The 19,090-nt window shown below is 43.4% G+C and overlaps 1 protein-coding gene across 1 annotated transcript in view; it reads right to left on the bottom strand.

Annotated features, from left to right (window-relative positions):
• f2 (coagulation factor II (thrombin)) overlaps window positions 1-19,090 on the bottom strand; it is a 105,205-nt gene that overhangs the window by 9,504 nt on the left and 76,611 nt on the right. Inside the window, exons 11-13 of the mRNA XM_059975458.1 lie at window positions 17,851-18,024; window positions 12,537-12,715; window positions 3,818-3,888 (exon numbers count right to left, since the gene is read on the bottom strand). Of these exons, the coding sequence (XP_059831441.1) occupies window positions 3,818-3,888; window positions 12,537-12,715; window positions 17,851-18,024 (424 nt within the window). The remainder of the gene's footprint in view (window positions 1-3,817; window positions 3,889-12,536; window positions 12,716-17,850; window positions 18,025-19,090) is intronic.

Raw genomic sequence — 19,090 nt, 5'->3', positions numbered from 1 at the left:
GAGAGTGCACAGTTTTAAGGTGCTTGGAAGAAGTTACAGGGGAGATCTCAGGGGTAAGTTTTTTTACGCAGAGAGCGGTGAGTGCGTGGAATAGGTTGCTGGTGACAGTGGTGGAGGCAGGTACAGAAGGTCTTATAAGAGACTTCTGGACGGGTACATGGAGCTTAGAAAAATAGAGGGCTTTGGGTAACCCTAGGTTATTTCTAAAGTAAGTACATGTTCAGCACAGCATTGTGGGCTGAAGGGCCTGTATAGTACTGTAGGTTTTCTATGTTAATTAGCCACTGTAGTTAGCCCCTGGCAGTAGGATTTAGGTGAACTGTTGGGAATAAAATGGGCAAGTATGTGAATGAGAAAGGTTTTGAGGGATATGGAAGAAATGTAGGATTATACAGGGACTAGCATGGACACGTTGGGCCAAAGGATTTGCTTCCAAGGTGTATAATTGCAGCACTATGACAATAGTTTTTCATTGCTTAGTAAACTCATAAAAAAAATAAACATTTAAGAATTCAGATAATCTGCTTTTCAGAGAAAATCTTGTCATTCTCTTGGTCATTTTAGAACTGTTTCATGAAACTCTACATTCATCTGCGTAGGCATATCATGTTCTCGTTGCACGTTGAAGAACTAAATATCTGATTATGCGGTATACCCCGAAATGTGGACCTGGATTTTATGCTGCACTCTTCAAAGTGGGGCTTAAACTCTCATTTTTCTTAAACTTCCATTTCTGAGTGCTATCAGGTAATGGCAAAGTGGTACAGCTTGTTGGGCTACTGCCTCACCGCTCCAGTGACTAGGTTCAATCCTCATCTCTAGTGCTAGAATGAGAGAAAGGTTAGCTTTATTTGTCACATGTACATTGTGTCGCTTGTGTCAAATTAGATTGGCGAGGATTGTGCAGGGCAGCCCACAAGTGTTGTTCCCCCTCCCCCCCCCAATCATCCGGTACCACTGCCGGACACAAAGATCATTGCCAAACGTACAGCAGTTTCTTCCCTCACTCCTCATAGTAACTTGGGTGTATCCCATCTGCCCCAGGGGCTTATCTATCTTAATGTTTTTCATGTAGGAGTCCTCTTGCAGGATTCCCTGAAGGTTAGTTTGCAGGTTGAGTTGGTGGTGAGGATGGCAAATGCAATGTTAGCATTCATTTTCAGAGGACTAGAATATAAAAGCAAGGATGTAATCCTGAGGCTTTGTAAAGCACTGGCGAGGCCTCACTTGGAGTCTTGTGAACCGTTTTGGGTCCCTTATTTAAAAAAGGATGTGCTAACGATGGAGAGGGTTCAGAGGAAGTTTACGAGAATGATTCCGGGCATGAAAGCCTTATCAAATGAGGAGTGTTTGATGACACTTGGCCTTTACTCCCTGGAATTTAGAAAAATGAGGGTGATCTCACTGAAACCTATTGAATTTTGAAAGGCCGTGATAGAGTGAACATGACAAGGATGCTTCCTCTTGTGAGGGAGTCCAGCAACAGAGGGCACAGCCTCAGAATAGAGGGGAGTCCATTTAGAATGGAGATGAGGAGTAATTTCTTTAGCCAGAGGGTGGTGAATCTGTTGTCAAGTCATTGGGTGTATTTAAGGTGGAGGTTGATAAATTCTTGATTAGTCAGGGCATGAAAGGTTATGGAGAGAAGGCAAGAGAATAGGGTTGAGAGGGAAATGGATTAGCCATGATGAAATAGCAGAGCAGACTCTATGGACCAAATGGCCTAATTCTGTTCTTATGTCTTATTGTCTTATGGTATTAAGTGGAGGGTAAATAATTGAAGAAGGTTCTTAGAGACAGGATTTTCAAGGATTTGGAGAAGCATAGTCTAATTAGGGAAAGTCAGCATGGGGCTTCTCACAAGCCTGATTGAATTGTCTGAGGTTGTGACAAAGTACATTAAAAGAGGTACAGCAGTGGATGCAGTGTATGTGGCCTTTAATTAGATGTTTGAATAAGGTTCCCCATGGTAGGCTCATTCATAAAGTCAGGACACATGGGATCCAGGGAAACCTTTTGAATTTTGACTGTGTGAATACTCAATAAGCTTGCCTATAGAAGGCAGAGAGAGGTTGTAAATGGAGCATATTCTACCTGGAAGTTGGTGGCCAGTGCTGTTCTGCAGGGATCTGCTCTAGAACCCCTGCTCTCTGTGATTTTCATAAGTTACTTGTATCAGGAACAGGAAGGGCAGGCTAGTAATTTTGCACATGACATGAAGATTGGTAGAGTTTTGGATAGTGTAGGAAATTATCATGGATTACAGTGAGACATTAACAGGATGCAGAGCAGGGCTAAGAAGTGGCAGGTGGAGTTCCAGCCAGAACAGAGTGAAGTAATTCTCTTTGGAAGGTCGAATTTGAAGGCAGAATATAGGGTTAATGGCAGGATTCTTAGCAGTGTGGAGGAACAGAGGCTTCTTAGGGTCAACATCCGCAGATCCTTCTAAGTTGCAGTGCAAGTTGATCGAGTGTTTGGGAAAACATATAATGTGTAGGCCTCCATTAGTTGGGTGAATGAGTTCAAGGGCCATGAGCTAATGTCGCAAGTTTATTAAACTCTGGTTAGGCTAGACTAAGAGTATTGTATTCAGTTCTGTTCACTTCATTATAGGAAGGATGTGGAAGCTTCAGAGAGTGTGCAGAGGAAATTTACTGGGACGCTGCCTAGACTAGGGATCATACCTTATGAGGAAAGACTGAGTGAGTTAGGGCTTTTTTCTTTGAAGTGGAGGAGAATGAGAGGTGACTTGATAGGGGTGAACAAGATGATAAGAGGCATAGAGAGAGTGGATAGCCGGAAGTTTTTTTTTCCCCAGAGCGGAAATGGCTACTAGGAGGGAGCAAGATGTTAAAGTGTTTTGAGGAGAGTGTAGGAAGAATGTTATCAGTGGAAGTTTTTTCAGAGAAAATAGTCGGTGAGTGGAATGTTCTGTCAGACGTGGTAGAAGCAGTTACATTGGTGATATTTAAGAAACTCTTAGATAAGCATGTGGATGATGGAGAGCTATGTAGTAGAGAAGGGTTAGGTGGAGCTTCATGTATGTTTCAAGTTCGGCACAATATTGTGGGTCGAAGATCCTGTACTGTGATGTCATGTTCTATCAGTTCTGGAGAGGGAAGGGGACGGGTATTCTAAAGACCATGAAGTCAGGGCAGGGCAATGGTAACCTAGAAGTGTGATGATAAAGGGTAATATCAATCTTAGAAGGTAACACCAAATCAGAGTGAAGGGAAAGAATAACATCAACGAGGGGAGTGAGGAAAGGGGTAAATCCATGTTGGCAATTAAAAGGAAAAAGTAATGTTAAATGTTGACTGAAGGGAAAGACGTAATTTTACCACTGGAGAGTGAAGCTGGAGGAGTGATAGCTACTCGCGGCTGTGAAGAGAAAGAGAGATAACACACATATTTCAGGTGTTGCCTCAGCCAAGTCCCGTATAATTTTTGTAAACTGTCTTCACTCTTGTACTCTTGCAATAAAATTAATTGTATTGTTTTACAGTGAGGGTAACATTCAGCAATACTTTACAGGAACATTCAGGTCCCCCCGAACATCAAACACATTTTAATCTACTTTTCAAAAAAAAACTCTCACTGCTTCTACTAAATTGAATGACCTCAACATGTTTCCACGTAATCTCCATCTTCTGTTTCTTTGCCCATTCACTTAGCCTTAACACTTTTCTCACCTCCCACATTGGCAAGGATGTTCAACTAAAAGGCGTGAAACTAAGGAAACAAATAGCTGCGCTATTTTCAAAAGCACCTTTATAAAACAGGAAAGGATGAACTTAAAAAAATGTAAAACAGTAACCTTCATTACGAATGGGCCTCCGCTGTCACCTTCACAGGCATCTCCACGCCGATCAGATTCTGGACTGAAGCCTACAGAAGGCAATAAACAGAGTGTTTTATATTAAAAAAGGTAATATTGTAGTGATTGTTGAGCTGTGCTTGCACGTGAAACACCTCATTTCTATAGTATCCTGTTCATCACGCCATTTGTGGCAGCTCAGAGTTTCTGGCTCACTACACCCGTCTCAACCATTATGCTTATCGATTTCTACACTATTATTAATACAGGAAGCGTTGATTCCAATCTGTCATACTGCCTCCAAAAACAACTTATAATGTCTTCTTCCCTCTCTCTTCTTTTGACACCCAGTTTTTTTGCTTCATTCAGTCTTCCATTCTTAAACCCCACCCCCTTTTCTTCATGTTTAGAATGTACTTTTCTTCATGCTCCTTTACTGCTCCCATTAATTTTCTTCCCTGTTCTCTCTACACCTTCCTTTCTATCTCCATCTCCCTTATTTTAATTCTCCCATCATCCTGCTCCAATCTTTGCTCTACCTCTCATCTATTTCCATCTTCATCCTTGACCAATTCTGCACCTTCCATCCATCCATTCTTCACTCTCCATCATTACTCCTTATCCACTCCTCTCTTTACTATCCTCCTAGTTCCATGTTCCTTCTGGGGATGCATTCACAAGTACTAATTCTTAAGGCAGGAATGAGTGTATTTTTAGAACTACCTGAATAGTCACCTGCTTTAAGTGGAATTCCGATGAACTGATGTCAGGTATGAAAATTTGTGTTAGGTTTTTAACATTTAAAAAGGTTAGTTTGTTTAACAGACACGATGTTGAAACCCTGCATTGGACTGAGAGTGGAGAGGCAAGATGGAGGGGAGATGGACAGGGAGGGACGAGGCAGGAGTCCGAGGTGATTGGGCGATTGAGGAAAGTTGCAAGATGTTAGGCAGGTTGTGCCAGGTGGGACAGGGGGAATAGGGTTGAGTTGGGAGACAGAGGCAAATTAAGGATAGAGGGAGAAAGACACAAAACTGGGAGGTAGACAGAGCGGGGGGAGGTGACTGTGACCTTTGGAAAGTGCTCTACTCTAATAAGGAAACAAGGTAAGAATGGGAACCACTGAGGGAGAGGTGAATGTAAATGCAGCTTTCTCTGCAATAGCCACATCTAGAGAAGAATCAAAACCAATTTCCTCTGCTCTGTAGGGATTCAGAATCAGACTTATTTTACACAGGTAGATTGAAACATTCAGTGAAATGGATGGTTTGTGTTAACAATAAGCTCAACCTAAGGATGTGCTGGGGGCAGCCTGCAAGTATCACAAGGGAATTCATTCCTTGATAATAATCCTTGTTAGGCTCAAACACTCCCATCAGAGCTAACAATGGGTTCAGTTCAGATTTATGTCTTTAGAATATTCACTCAGGTAAGATTACATACAGACTGCACATAGGTAAACTGGGGGTCTATATGCATCCATGGTGGACAATGACAGTATACATAGGTAGAAAGTACATTACATAATCCTTTTTTAAAAAAAATTCCAGACTTAATTCTTACTTAAATATCAATTTCCTAGAGCTATTAGTGGAACTTGGCCTTGTGTTTCTGGATCTCTGCCCCAGAACTCTGACTGCTTTCCAGTAAGTTTACATTTCGGTACCTTAAACACAAGTGATGCTGCAGATGGTGGAGATCTTCAGTAATACACACAAAATTCTGGGGGAGCTCAGCGAGTCAGGCAGCATCTACGGAAGGGAATAAACGGTCGCTGTTCTGGACTGAGACCCTTCATTAAGACTGGAAAGAGAGGGGGCAGAAGCCAGAATAAAAAAGTGGGGAGGGGAAGGAGTACAAGGTGGCAGGTGAGAGGTGAGACCAGGTGAGGCGAAGATGGGTAGGTAGGGGGGGCATGTAGTAAGAAGCTGGGTGGGGATAGTTGGATGAGGTAAAGGGCTGAAGAAGAAAGGACAGTGGACCATGGAAGAAAGGGAGGAAACACATCTTTCACTTGCCGCCCCCCCCCCCCCCCGAACCTGCTTTCTATAAGACCATAAAATATAGGAGCAGCATTAGGCCATTTGACCCATCAGGTCTGTTCCGCTGTTTCATCATGGCTGACCCATTTTCCTTCTCAGTCCCAGTCTCCTCTCCTCTCCCTTATCACTTAGTGCCCTGAATAATCAAGAATCTATTAACCTCTGCCTTAAATATACCCAATGACCTGGCCTCCACAGCCACCTGTGGCAACAAATTCCACAGATTCACCACCCACATAGGAAACATCCTCTTCACATTCACTCTATTGAGGCCTTTCAACATTCCATAGGTTTCAATGAGGTCACCCCTCATTCTTCTGAATTTCATTGAGTAGAGGTTCGGAGCCAACAAATGCTCCTCATATGACAAGCCTTTCAATCCCGGAATCATTTTCATGAACCTTCTTTGAACCCTCTCCAGTGTTAGTCCATCCTTAATTAGATAAGGGGCCCAAAACTGTTGATAATACTCCAAGTGAGGACTCACCAGTGCCTTATAATGCCTCAACATTACATCCTTGCTTTTATATTCTAGTTCTCCCGAAACGAATGCTAACATTGCATTTGGCTTGCTTACCACCGACTCAGCCTGCAAATTAATCCTGCACAAGGATTAATTGCACAAATTAATTGCACACCTGCACAAATCCCTTTGCACCTCAGAGTTTTGTATTTTCTCTCCATTTAGAAAACTGTTTACATTTTTATTTCTTCTACTGAAGAGCATGACCATACACTTCCCAATGTTATATTCCATCTGCCACTTCTTTTCCCATTCTCCTAATTTGTCTAAGTCCTTCTGTAGCCTTTTTACTTTCTCAAAACCACCTGTCCCTCCGCCTATTTTCATATCATCCACAAACTTTGCCACAAAGCCAGCAATTCCATCATCCAAGTCATTGACATAACAGAAAAAGAACTGGTCCCAACACAGACCCTGAGCAACACCGCTAATTACTGGCAGCCAAGCAGAAAAGGCTCCCTTTATTCCAACTCTTGATTCCTGCCAATCAGCCAATGTTCTATCCATGCTAGTATCCTTCCTATAATCCCATGAGCTCTTAACTTGTTAAGCAGCCTCATGTGTGGCACCTTGTCAAAGGCCTTCTGAACATCCAACTACACAACATCAACTAATTCTCCCTTGTCTATCAGCTTGTTATTTCTTCAAAGAATTCCAACAGGTTTGTCAGGCAAGATTTCCCCTTAGGGAAACCATGCTGACTACAGCTTAATTCATCTTGTGTGTCCAAGTACTGTACCCCGAAACCACATCCTTAGCAATTGACTCCAACATCTTCCCAACCACTGAAGTCAGACTAACTGGCCTATAAGTTCTTCTGCCTCTCTCCCTCCTTGAAAAGTGGAGTGACATTTGCAATTTTCCAGTAATCTGGAACCATACCCAGACTCTACTGACTCTTGAAAGATCATTACTAATACTTCCAGTATCTCTTCAGCCACCTCTTTCAGAACCCTGGGGTGTAAACCATCCAGTTTGGGTGAGCATAGGCTGGTTGGCAGAAAACAGTGAGTGCGAATAAAGGGATCCTATTCTGTCTGGCTGCCGGTTACCAGTGGAGTTCCTCAGGGGTCGGTGCTGGGACAGCTGCTTTTTACGATGTATTTCAATGATTTCGGTTACAGTATTAACAGATTTGTGGCTAAATTTGCCAATGATACAAAGATAGGTGGAGGAGCGGGTAGTGTTGAGGAAACAGAGAGCCTGCAGAGATATTTTGTTAGTTTAGGGGAATGGGTAAAGAAGTGGCAAATGAAATACAATGTTGATATGGTAAATACAATGAGTATGGTCATGAACTTTGGTGGAAGAAATAAATGGGCAGATTATTATTTAGATGGGAGAGAATTCAAAATGCAGAGATGCAAAGGGACTTGGGAGTCCTTGTGCAAGATACCCGAAAGGTTAATCTCTAGGTTGAGTTGGTTGTGAAGAAGGTGAATGTAATGTTGGCATTCATTTCTAGAGGTACAGAATATAAGAACAAGGATGTGATGCTGAGGCTCTGTAAGGCACTCATGAGACCACACTTGGAGTATTGAGTGCAGTTTTGGGTTCCTTATTTTAGAAAGGATATACTGACATCGGAGGGGGTTCAGAGAAGATCCACAAGAATGATTCCAGGAATGAAAGGGTTACTGTATGAGGAACATCTGGCAGCTCTTGGGCTGTATTCCCTGGAGTTCAGGAGAATGAGGGGGATCTTATAGAAACATTCTGAATGTGAAAAGGCCTGAACAGATCAGATATGACAAAGTTATTTCCAATGTTAGGAGATTCTAGGACAAGCGGTCACGACTTCAGGATTAAAGGTGTTCAGATATTTTAAAAGGAATAGGATGGGAGGTAGAAAAGGAGTGGCATTGCTGGTCAGGGATAGTATCACGGCTATAGAAAGGGAGGACGCTGCAGAGGGAGTGTCCACTGAGTTGGGCTGAGTGGAACTCAGAAATAGGAAGGGATCAATCACTGTGCTGGGAGTAGTCTATAGGCCCCCAAATAGCCCTCGGGACATCGAGGAGCAGATAAGTAGGCAGATTTTAGAATGGTGCACAAAGGGGGCATGAGAAGGCCTTGGCATGTAGGATTAAGGAGAACCCCAAGGCATTCTATGCATATGTGAAGAATAGGAGGATGACGAGAACGAAGGTGGGACCGCTAAAGGATAAACAGAGCAACATGGGCCTGGATCCGGAGGAGGTTGGGGAGGTCCTAAATGAATACTTTGCTTCAGTATTCACAAGTGAAAAGGATCTTGATCAGGGTGAGGTCAAAATAGAGCAGGCCTGTGTGCTGGACAATGTGGAGATTAAGGAAGAAGAAATGCTGGATCTTCTTAAAAACATCAAGATTGATAAATCCCCAGGGACGGATATGATACCCCCCAGGTTGTTGTGGGAATTGAGAGAAGAGATTGCAGGAGCATTAGCTATGATCTTTGAATCCTCTTTGGCTACAAGGGAAGTGCTGGAGGACTGGAGAATGGCAAATGTAGCTCCCTTGTTTAAAAAAGGTAATGGGGAGAAACCTGGGAACTGTAGACTGGTGAGTCTTACGTTGGTGGTCTGCAAATTACTGGAAAGGATTCTTAAGGGTAGGATCTACAAGCATTTGGAGAAGTACAGTCTACTCATGGATAGTCAACATGGCTTTGTGAAAGGAAGATCATGCCTCACGAGCCTGATTGAGTTTTTTTAAAGAGGTAACAAAAGAAATTGATGAGGGTAGGGCAGTGGATGTGGTCTACATGGACTTTAGCAAAGCATTTGACAAGGTCCCTCACAAGAGACTCATCCAGAAAGTCATGAGACATGGGTTAAGTGGAACCTTGGCTGTTTGGATAAAAAATTGGCTTAAAGGAAGAAAGCAGAGGGTAGTTGTGGAAGGAGAGTATTCTGCCTGGAGGTCGGTGACTAGTGGAGTGCTGCAGGGATCTGTCCTGGAACCCCTGCTATTTGATTTTTTTTTAAAATAAATGACCTGGATGTAGAGGTGGAAGGACGGGTGAGTCAGTTTACGGATGACATGGAGATTGGAGGAATTGTGGACGGAGCTGCAGGTTGTCGAAGGTTACAAGAGGATATAGACAGGCTGCAGAGTTGGGCAGAAAAATAGTAGATGAGTTCAATCCAGACAAATGTGAGGAGAACAAGTGTTTGGAGAACAAGTCATATGAAGCAAGGTTAGCAGAGCTGGGACTTCTCTCTTTGGAGCATAGAAGAATGAGAGGGGACTTGATGGAGGTCTACGAGATTATGAGAGGCATAGATAGGGTGGATAGTCAGTACCTGTTTCCCAGGGCACCAATAGCAAACACCAGAGGACATATGTACAAAATTAAGAGAGGGAAGTTTAGGAGAGACATCAGGGGTAAGTTTTTTACACAGAGGGTTGTGAGTGCCCGGAATGACTTGCCAGGGATGGTGGTGGAGGCTAAAACATTAGGGGTATTTAAGTGCCTCTTGGACAGGCACATGGATGAAAGAAAAATAGAGGGTTATGGGGTAGTGTGGGTTTAGTGCTTTTTTTTTAAGGATTATATGGGTCGGCACTGTGCTGTAATGTTCTATGGTTCTAAAGGATGTCCTTTTAGAGCTGAGATGCAGAGGAATTACTTTAGTCAGAGGATGGTAAATCTGTGGAATTTGTTGCCACGAGCAGCTGTGGAGGCCAAGTCATTGGGTGTATTTAGGCCGAGAGAGCTAGGTTCTTGATTAGCCAGGGCATCAAAGGGTATGGGGTGAAAGCAAGGGAGTGGGGATGACTGGAGGAATTGGATCAGCCCATGATCGAATGATGGAAGACTTGATGGGCTGAATGGCCCACTTCCGCTCCTTTCTCTTATGGTCTTATGGACTTACCTATCTTTAGTCCTTCAGTTTCCCAAGAACCTTCTCCCTAATAATTTCAACTTCACATGCTTCTGCCCCAAGACACACTTGAACTTCTGCATTCTGCTAGTATCTCCCACAGTGAAGACTGATGCAAAATACTTATTCAGTTCATCTGACATTTCCTTTTCCCCCTCTTCATTATCTCTCCAGCATCATTTCCAGCGGTCTGATATCTACTCTTGCCTCTCTTTTACACTGTATATATATTTAGACTGTATGTATATATATTGCACTTTGCCTGCGAGTCTCCTCTACATCAATGAGCCCAATGCTGATTGGGGGACTGCTTTGTTGAGCAGTTCTCCTAGTTTGCAGCAACATGCAGGAGCTGCTGGAACCTACCCATTTCAGTTTAACTTCCCATTCCCATTCTGATATGTCTGTTTATGTCTTCTTCCACTGCTATAATGAGGCCAATCTCAGGGTGGAGAAGTAACTTCTCATATTTCCCCTCTCTTTTTCCACTCCTCACTATAGTTACTACCTCACCCCTTCTCCTCATCTTCCCATCACCTCCCTCTGGTTTTCTTTCTTCCACGGTCCACTGTCCCCTCCAATTAGATTCCTTCTTCATCAGCCCTTTATCTCATCCACCCATCCCCTCCTCCACCCACCTACCTTGCTCCTCGCCTAGTTTCACCTATCACCTGCTGGCTTGTACTCTTTCCCCTCCTCCGCCACTTTATTCTGGTTTCTGCATCCTTCCTTTCCAGTCCTGATAAAGGGTCTTGGCCCAAATCATTGACTGTTTATTGCCTTCCACGGATGAACATAGAACACAGAAATCCTACAGCACAATACAGGCCCTATGGCCCACAATGCTGTGCCGAGCATGTACTTACTTTAGAAATCACCTAGGGTTACCCATTGCCCTCTATTTTTCTAAGCTCCATGTACCTGTCCAGACCCTAACGTATCCGCCTCCACCACAGTCGCTGGCAGCCCATTCCACCACTCACAATTCTCTGTGTGAAAACCTTACCCCAACATCTGCTCTATACCTACTTCCAAGCACCTTAAAACTGTGCCCTCTCGTGCTAGCCATTTCAGCCCTGGGAAAAAGCCTCTGGCTACCCACACGATCAATGTCTCTCATCATCATATACAGGATGCTGCCTGATTTGCTGAGCTCTTCCAGCATGTTGTATGTACAGGTCCATACCTTCTGTATTGGCAATCTCTACAAGTCACACATTGATCAAGAAGGGAAGGGATGGTAACTGAAGCTGTACATTGAGTTTCTGGTGACATTTTTTTGGATGTGGAACCTCCTGATTGCTTTTTGGGAAAGGTGGATACCAAGTTAACTCTCTCTGGGGTTTTCCCATCAATGAGAAGCTTTGCAATATCTCTTGTAGGGTATGGAGTGGTCTGCCAATACACCTTGGTCTTCATGACATTCTGAGCCAATTCCGGGATCCATTAAGCTCTATAAAGTGGTCTTGCATAGACCACAGGGCAAGGATCCAATTGATGACATATCTTGGTTCTTTAATGTTTCTTGAGGGTTGCCATGACATTGAGTAACAAACTCAGCAATGATCATTGTTACCGGCCTTGCAAAGTAGTCGAATGAAAGTGAAGCCTAGGTTTTGCTAAGGCCCAACATAAGTTTGGGTAGGAGATGGGCTCTTTTTCATCATATTCAATGTCCTTTCATATTTTAATGGAGCTCCTACCTCATTTGATCCATATTTGTCTCCGAGTTTAACTCACTAATGTACAATAATACTCTTCCCCTTCAGACATTTGAAAGTACTGCTGATTGTTTCATATTGTTACTGAATTATTAAACTTTTGCACTCAGTGAGAGTTCTGTAGAGTTTCACAACAATTTGTTGTCGCTACCCTAATAATGAAAGGGCAAAGGGAACCATGAATCAGGCGGAGAGACGGTACTCTAACCAACTCCACAACCTGTGAGATTGACTCAGAACAGCACAGTGCTGCATCAGGCAGAGTCACTGCCTCACAACTCCTGCGACCTCGGCTCAATCCTCAACTTGCAGACTTCTCATGTGGACTTTGCACATTCTCCACAGGTGCTCCAGTTCACCCATCCCAAAGATATGCAGGTTGCTTGGGTAATTGTCCACTGTGAATTGCCCCTAGAGTACAGATGAATGATTGAATATGAGAAGGATCTGATGGGAATGTGGAGACTAAATGGGATTTGTTTCGGTTAAGTGTAAATGAATGCTTACTATTTGGATGTGATGGCTGGAGAGCCTGTTTGCGTGCTGCATGAGATTATGACTTACCTGCACAGAACATGTTACTTGTCACTTTAATGCTGGTGGAGCTCTTACATATTTCTTGGTCAACAATGGGGAGATGGATCTGCTGTAGCTCCTGAGCTTTTACGGAATTAATGTTCACAAAGGATTCTGCCAGGTTTCCCCAGCCTGTGACCCTACCCATATGATGAGTGCGTAGCAAACTGGAAACAAAAGAGAACATGAATACTCCTCTTTTACAGGGAAATGAACTAATACATATTCCAACTAATATAAATTAATATATATAATATATGTAACCAAGGCATATAAATTAATATATATAATATATGTAACCAAGGCATTTTCACAGCCATGACCATCCTCCTACTTGCTTTGCTTTCACTTTAGGATGCATTACTTGCAGCCTGAGCTGACAATCTGATCTCTTCACACCACAAACAAGAATTTTCAGTTTGCTCCCCCTCTCTCTTACTCTTGATCAATGAAGTTGGCACCTCGATGCAGTTTCTGGAGTATTCTGGAATATTCAGAAATTAAAGATTACTCATCAACCTCAAGGAACAGCACTTCATCTTCTTTCCAGTCAGCTTGCAGCATTCATAATTCAAGGTCAGGTGACCAGCTTTTCCTGTTGGTGTATTAGTTAGCCAATTCACCCAAATAGACAGCTTTTTGTAATGGATGCTACTTGAACTGTTCAGTATTTCTAACATTCTCTTTAAGATTTCAATGCTCTGTATCTCACTGTTTCAGCTTGTGTGTGTGTTTTTATGTCCCTCTCCCCCTCCTTCATTCACCTTCTGTGGTGAACTACATATGCCTGTCTGGACACGCCCCCCCCCACTGACTGCTCCTGTGGCTCCTCCCACAGACCCCGGTATAAAGGCGATTGGAGCCTGGGCCCTGCCCTCAGTCTCCAGGATGTAGTGTGGTGGTCAATTGCTGCTTGTTCTTTCTTCCAGCCAATAAAAGCCTATGTCTCGCCTCACGTCTCAGAGAGTTATTGATAGTGCATCATCTTCTTCCATTTATACTTCTCCAGACTGATAATCATTCATATCACTCTTTTAGATAGCAATTATGGACCACCTTTACCTTGACAAATCACAGACATTCCCTTTATTCACCAAAGTCCTTATCCTCTTTGCAACTTTAAACATGCTTGTGTTCTCGACAACCATCTGACACAAACAGAACGATCACAATCTGAATTGGGTTTATTATCACTGTCATATGTAGTGGAATTTGGTGTTTTTGTGGCAGCAGGACAATTCAATACATTAAATTACAATAAGAAATGCACATCGAAAGTTAAGCAAGCAATGCAAAAATAATCAGGTAGTATTCATGGGTTCACTGTCCGTTCAGAATTCTGGTGGTGGAAGGGAAAAAGCTCTTCCTAAAATGTAATGTGTGTCCTTAATAGACAATAGGTGCAGAAGTAGACCATTCGGCCCTTCGAGTCTGCACCGCCATTTTGAGATCATGGCTGATCATCTACTATCAATACCCGGTTCCTGCCTTGTCCCCATATCCCTTGATTCCCCTATCCATAACATACCTATCTAGCTCCTTCTTGAAAGCATCCAGAGAATTGGCCTCCACTGCCTTCCGAGGCAGTGCATTCCACACCCCCACAACTCTCTGGGAGAAGAAGTTTTTCCTTAACTCTGTCCTAAATGACCTACCCCTTATTCTCAAACCATGCCCTCTGGTACTGGACTCTCCCAGCATCTGGAACATATTTCCTGCCTCTATCTTGTCCAATCCCTTAATAATCTTATATGTTTCAATCAGATCCCCTCTCAATCTCCTTAATGCCAGTGTGTACAAGCCCAGTCTCTCTAACCTCTCTGCGTAAGACAGTCCAGACATACCAGGAATTAATCTCGTGAATCTACACTGCACTTCCTCTACAGCCAGTATGTCCTTCCTTAACCCTGGAGACCAAAACTGTACACAATACTCCAGGTGTGGTCTCACCAGGGCCCTGTACAAATGCAAGAGTAGTTCCTTGCTCTTGTCCTCAATTCCCTTTGTAATAAAGGCCAACATTCCATTAGCCTTCTTCACTGCCTGCTGCACTTGCTCATTCACCTTCAGTGACTGAGGAACAAGGACTCCTAGATCTCTTTGTATTTCTCCCTTACCTAACTCTACACCATTCAGATAATAATCTGCCTTCCTGTTCTTACTCCCAAAGTGGATAACCTCACACTTATTCACATTAAATGTCATCTGCCAAGTATCTGCCCACTCACCCAGCCTATCCAAGTCACCCTGAATTCTCCTAATATCTCATCGCATGTCACACTGCCACCCAGCTTAGTATCATCAGCAAATTTGCTGATGTTATTCTCAATGCCTTCATCTAAATCATTGACGTAAATGGTAAACAGCTGTGGTCCCAATACCGAGCCCTGTGGCACCCCACTAGTCACCACCTGCCATTCCGAGAAACACCCATTCACCACTACCCTTTGCTTTCTATCTGCCAACCAGTTTTCTATCCATGTCAATGTCTTCCCCCCAATGCCCTGAGTTTTGATTTTACCCACCAATCTCCTATGTGGGACCTTATCAAATGCCTTCTGGAAATCGAGGAGACTGCCTTCTGAAGATGTCCTTGATACTGAGGAGGCTAGTGCCCGTGATGGAGCTGGCAGAGTTTACAACTCTGCAGCTTTTTCCAATACTGTGCAGCGACCCCTCCATACCAGACAGTGATGCAACCAGTGAGCATGCTCTCCACAGTGTATCTGTAGAAATTTGTGACCGTCTTTGGTGACATTCCAAGTCTCCATGAACTCCTAATGAAATATAGCCACTGGCATGTCTTCTATGTAATTGTATCAATATGCTGGGCCCTTCAGAGATGTTGACACCCAGAAAATTGAAACAGCTTACACTTTCCTTGACCTGCCCTTCCTGAAGTCCACAATCAATTCCTTGGTGTTTCTGATGTTGACTGCAAGGTCATTGTTGCAACACCACTCACTCAGCTGATCTATCTCACTCCTGTACGTCTCCTCATCACCATCTGAAATTCTGCCAACAATAGATGGTGTTTGAGCTGTGCCTAGCCACAAAGTCATGGGTATAGAGAAAGTAGAGCAGCAAGCTATGCACGCACCCTTGAGGTGTGCCAGTGTTGATTGTCAGTGAGGAGGAGATAGTATTTCTGATCTTCATTGACTGTGGTCTTCTGATGAGGAAGCCAAGGATGTAGTTGCAGAGGGAGATACAGAGCCCCAGTACTTATTGATTAGTGCCGAGAAGTTGATGGCATTGAACGCTGAGCTGCAATCAATAAACAACAGTATCGCTGTGATCCAGAGCCGGGCGGAGGGCCAGTGAGATTATATCCACTATACCTATTGTGGCAGTAGTTAATTGTAGTGGATCCACGTCCTTGCTCAGACAGGAATTAATTCTAACTATGATCAATCTCTCAAAGCACTTCACCATAGTAGATGTGAGTGCTAATGGGTGATAGTATTTGAGGCCGCTCACCCTGCTTTTCTTGGGCACTGGTATGATCGATGCCCTTCTGAAGCAGGTAGCAGCTGATGTACGACTGATTTCACCTTTAATTTCACTCAGAATTGCTTTTTCACTCTTAAGGTAGCCTTTTGTAGGTCATACCAAGAATTTCTTGTAGAGCTCTGGATCACCGTCTTGAACACCACAGATCAGACTGCAGATCTCATGGTTTAAACATGGTTTCTGATATGTTCTAGAAGACACAGGTCTTGATGAAGCTAGTGACAATGGTGGCTTATTTATTGAGATCTGATTGTTGTCCAGTCCACCGTTTCAAAAGAGTCCTGAAGCGCTTCTCCCTCTTCTTTGACCATGACTTTGTGGTGATGTGGTCCTTAGTCTCTGCCTGTATGCTGGGAGCAGAAGCACAGCCAATGTTTGTACTTGGCAAAGAGTGGGCATGGGATGCCACAATAAGCATTCTTGATGGTGGTAAAATAGTGTTCCAAGTGTGTTGGTTCCTCCAGTTCCTCAGGTGACGTATCAGTGGTACTTAGTCAGGGAATTCTTCAAGATGGCCTGGTTCAAGTCTGCCACAATGATCTAGAAGGCATCTGGGTGTGCAGTTTCATGACTGCTGGTCACGGTGCTCAGATCCCCCGGTGCCCGCCTGACATTGGACAAATTGGAATGTAAACTGTAACCATGACGATGGTGGGGAACTCCTTCAGCAGATAAAGTAGATGACAATTAACCGTCAGGCGTTCCAGGTCAGGTGTGCAGGACTGAGACAGAACTGCCATATCTGTGCACCACGATGGGTTAATCATGAAGCAAACACTGCCACTTCTGCCTTTACCTGTCACCACTGTCCAATCCATGCAGTGGAAGGCGAATCCCACGGTGCCCTGTCCAGAGTGCTGGGGCTGAGCCATGTCTCTCTAGAGCAAAGTACTGAGCAGTGCCTGATATCCCTCTGGTACTGTAGTCTTGCTCTGAGGTCTTCAACTTTATCTTCCAAAGAATTATGTTCAAGGCATTAGCCAAGAGGATGGTAGGATGGCTCGTGGCCCTGAGTTTCAGTTTTACCTGCAGCCTAGCATGTCTCTTGTGCTTTCTTAAAGATAAATTACACTCACAACCATTCTCTTGGCTAATGTGATCCAGAATGAGCTCACTTTAAGGATCAATAGATTGTTAAAAACATTTTGAAACAACGTTCCTTACTGAAAACACCCATGGCTGTGATTGTAGATTTCAGCTGTAGTAGTCCTAAATGGGAATATTTAATGATTCCCTTCGGAACTGCACACAGTCGTCACTTTCCAGTGGCGATGCTGCTGAAGCAATTGCTGCTTTATCGTGGCAGTAACCTGATAAGAAAACAGGGATAAGACACTTCCTTCAAAACTGTTGGATGCCAGTCTGCTTGCCACATAGGATGTGGCTATCATCTTGAACTTAATTGTCTCAAATCAGCATATGGAAAATATATAACAGCTACAACATCCAGTTCTCAATGCTCAGATATTTGCTTGTATCCACAATTGGTCTGTGACCATAAAAAATATTAATCCATAATGAACAATGGTTCAGAAACCATGGATGGTCAAATATGCTAATTGACTTATGTTACTTAATTCTGTTTTTACAGCCCCTGGTGAACTCTAATAAGCTCACTCATTTTGACAAGGACCTTTGCAACCTTCCATCATCAGAAAATGTCCTGGAATTTTATGCCTCTCATTCTGAGGATGTAATGAGACATTGAAACCCTCTTATTTCAATCTGTGCATACAGATAAAAAACACAATTAAATTGGTAATCATATCAATTAACACTGAATACAAACCTAATGGCAACTTCTTTTGATGGTAGACAGATGGGTGATATATAATCATTGAAAGGAATAGGGGTCGTCGTATGCAACAATGCAATGTCACGGTTAAGGTTTGATTGCCAATTGTAATAGGGGTGAACAATAATTTTGTCAAGCTTAACGATCTTCTCTCTGCTATGCTCATACCTGAAAGATGGAGGAAGCAGCAACATCAAACATTAATAACATATTCGATTAAAAAGTGAAGAAGAGAAAACTTAACATGACATCAGAGAAATAATATGGAAAAACAAAATTAAAATTAAGAGATAGCACTGTTAAAAATGATAGCCACATGAAGCTCTGCAGATGCTGGAAATCTAAAGCAACACCTGCAAAATGCTGGAGGAACTCAGCAGGTCAGGCAACATCCATGGAAATGAACAAATAGTTTACATTTTGGCCCTTCTTCAGGACTGAATAGGAAGAGACAAGACACTAGATTAAAAAGGTGGGGGTGGGTGGGAGGAGGGGTAGCTAGTAGGTGATAGATGTAACCAGGTAGGTGGAAAAGCTAAAGGGCTGGAGATGAAAGAATCTGTCAGAAGAGGAGAGGGGACCAGAGGAGAATTAGAAGGAGGAAGGGCACCAGGGAGTGGTGATGGGCAGGTGAGGTGAGATAAGAGGCCAGAATTGAGAATAGAAGAAGCACTGGGGGGGGGGGGTAATATTTTACCAGAAGGAGAAATCAATATTCATGCCCGGAGGCTACCCAGACAAAATATAAGGTGCTACTTCTCCACTCTGAGGGTGGCCACGTCATGGCATAACAGGGGGCCATGGACTGGCATGTCAAAATGGGATTGGGAATTGGACTTAAAATTAGGGCCACTGGTGCAGAGGAGATTTACCAGGATGTTGTCTGGATTGGAGAACAAGTCATATGAAGCAAGGTTAGCAGAGCTGGGACTTCTCTCTTTGGAGCATAGAAGGATGAGAGGGGACTTGATAGAGGTCTACAAGATTATGAGAGGCATAGATAGGGTGGATAGTCAGTACCTGTTTCCCAGGGCACCAATAGCAAACACCAGAGGGCATATGTACAAAATTAAGGGAGGGAAGTTTAGGGGAGACATCAGGGGTAAGTTTTTTCACACAGAGGGTTGTGAGTGCCCGGAATGACTTGCCAGGGATGGTGGTGGAGGCTAAAACATTAGGGGTATTTAAGTGCCTCTTGGACAGGCATATGGATGAAAGAAAAATAGAGGGCTAT

The sequence above is a fragment of the Hypanus sabinus genome, chromosome 7, assembly GCF_030144855.1.
Source record: "Hypanus sabinus isolate sHypSab1 chromosome 7, sHypSab1.hap1, whole genome shotgun sequence".
In the NCBI taxonomy this organism is placed as follows: domain Eukaryota; kingdom Metazoa; phylum Chordata; class Chondrichthyes; order Myliobatiformes; family Dasyatidae; genus Hypanus; species Hypanus sabinus.
The sequence above is the reverse complement of the archived record's forward strand: the minus strand, read 5'-3'. Positions and strand labels throughout refer to the sequence as shown.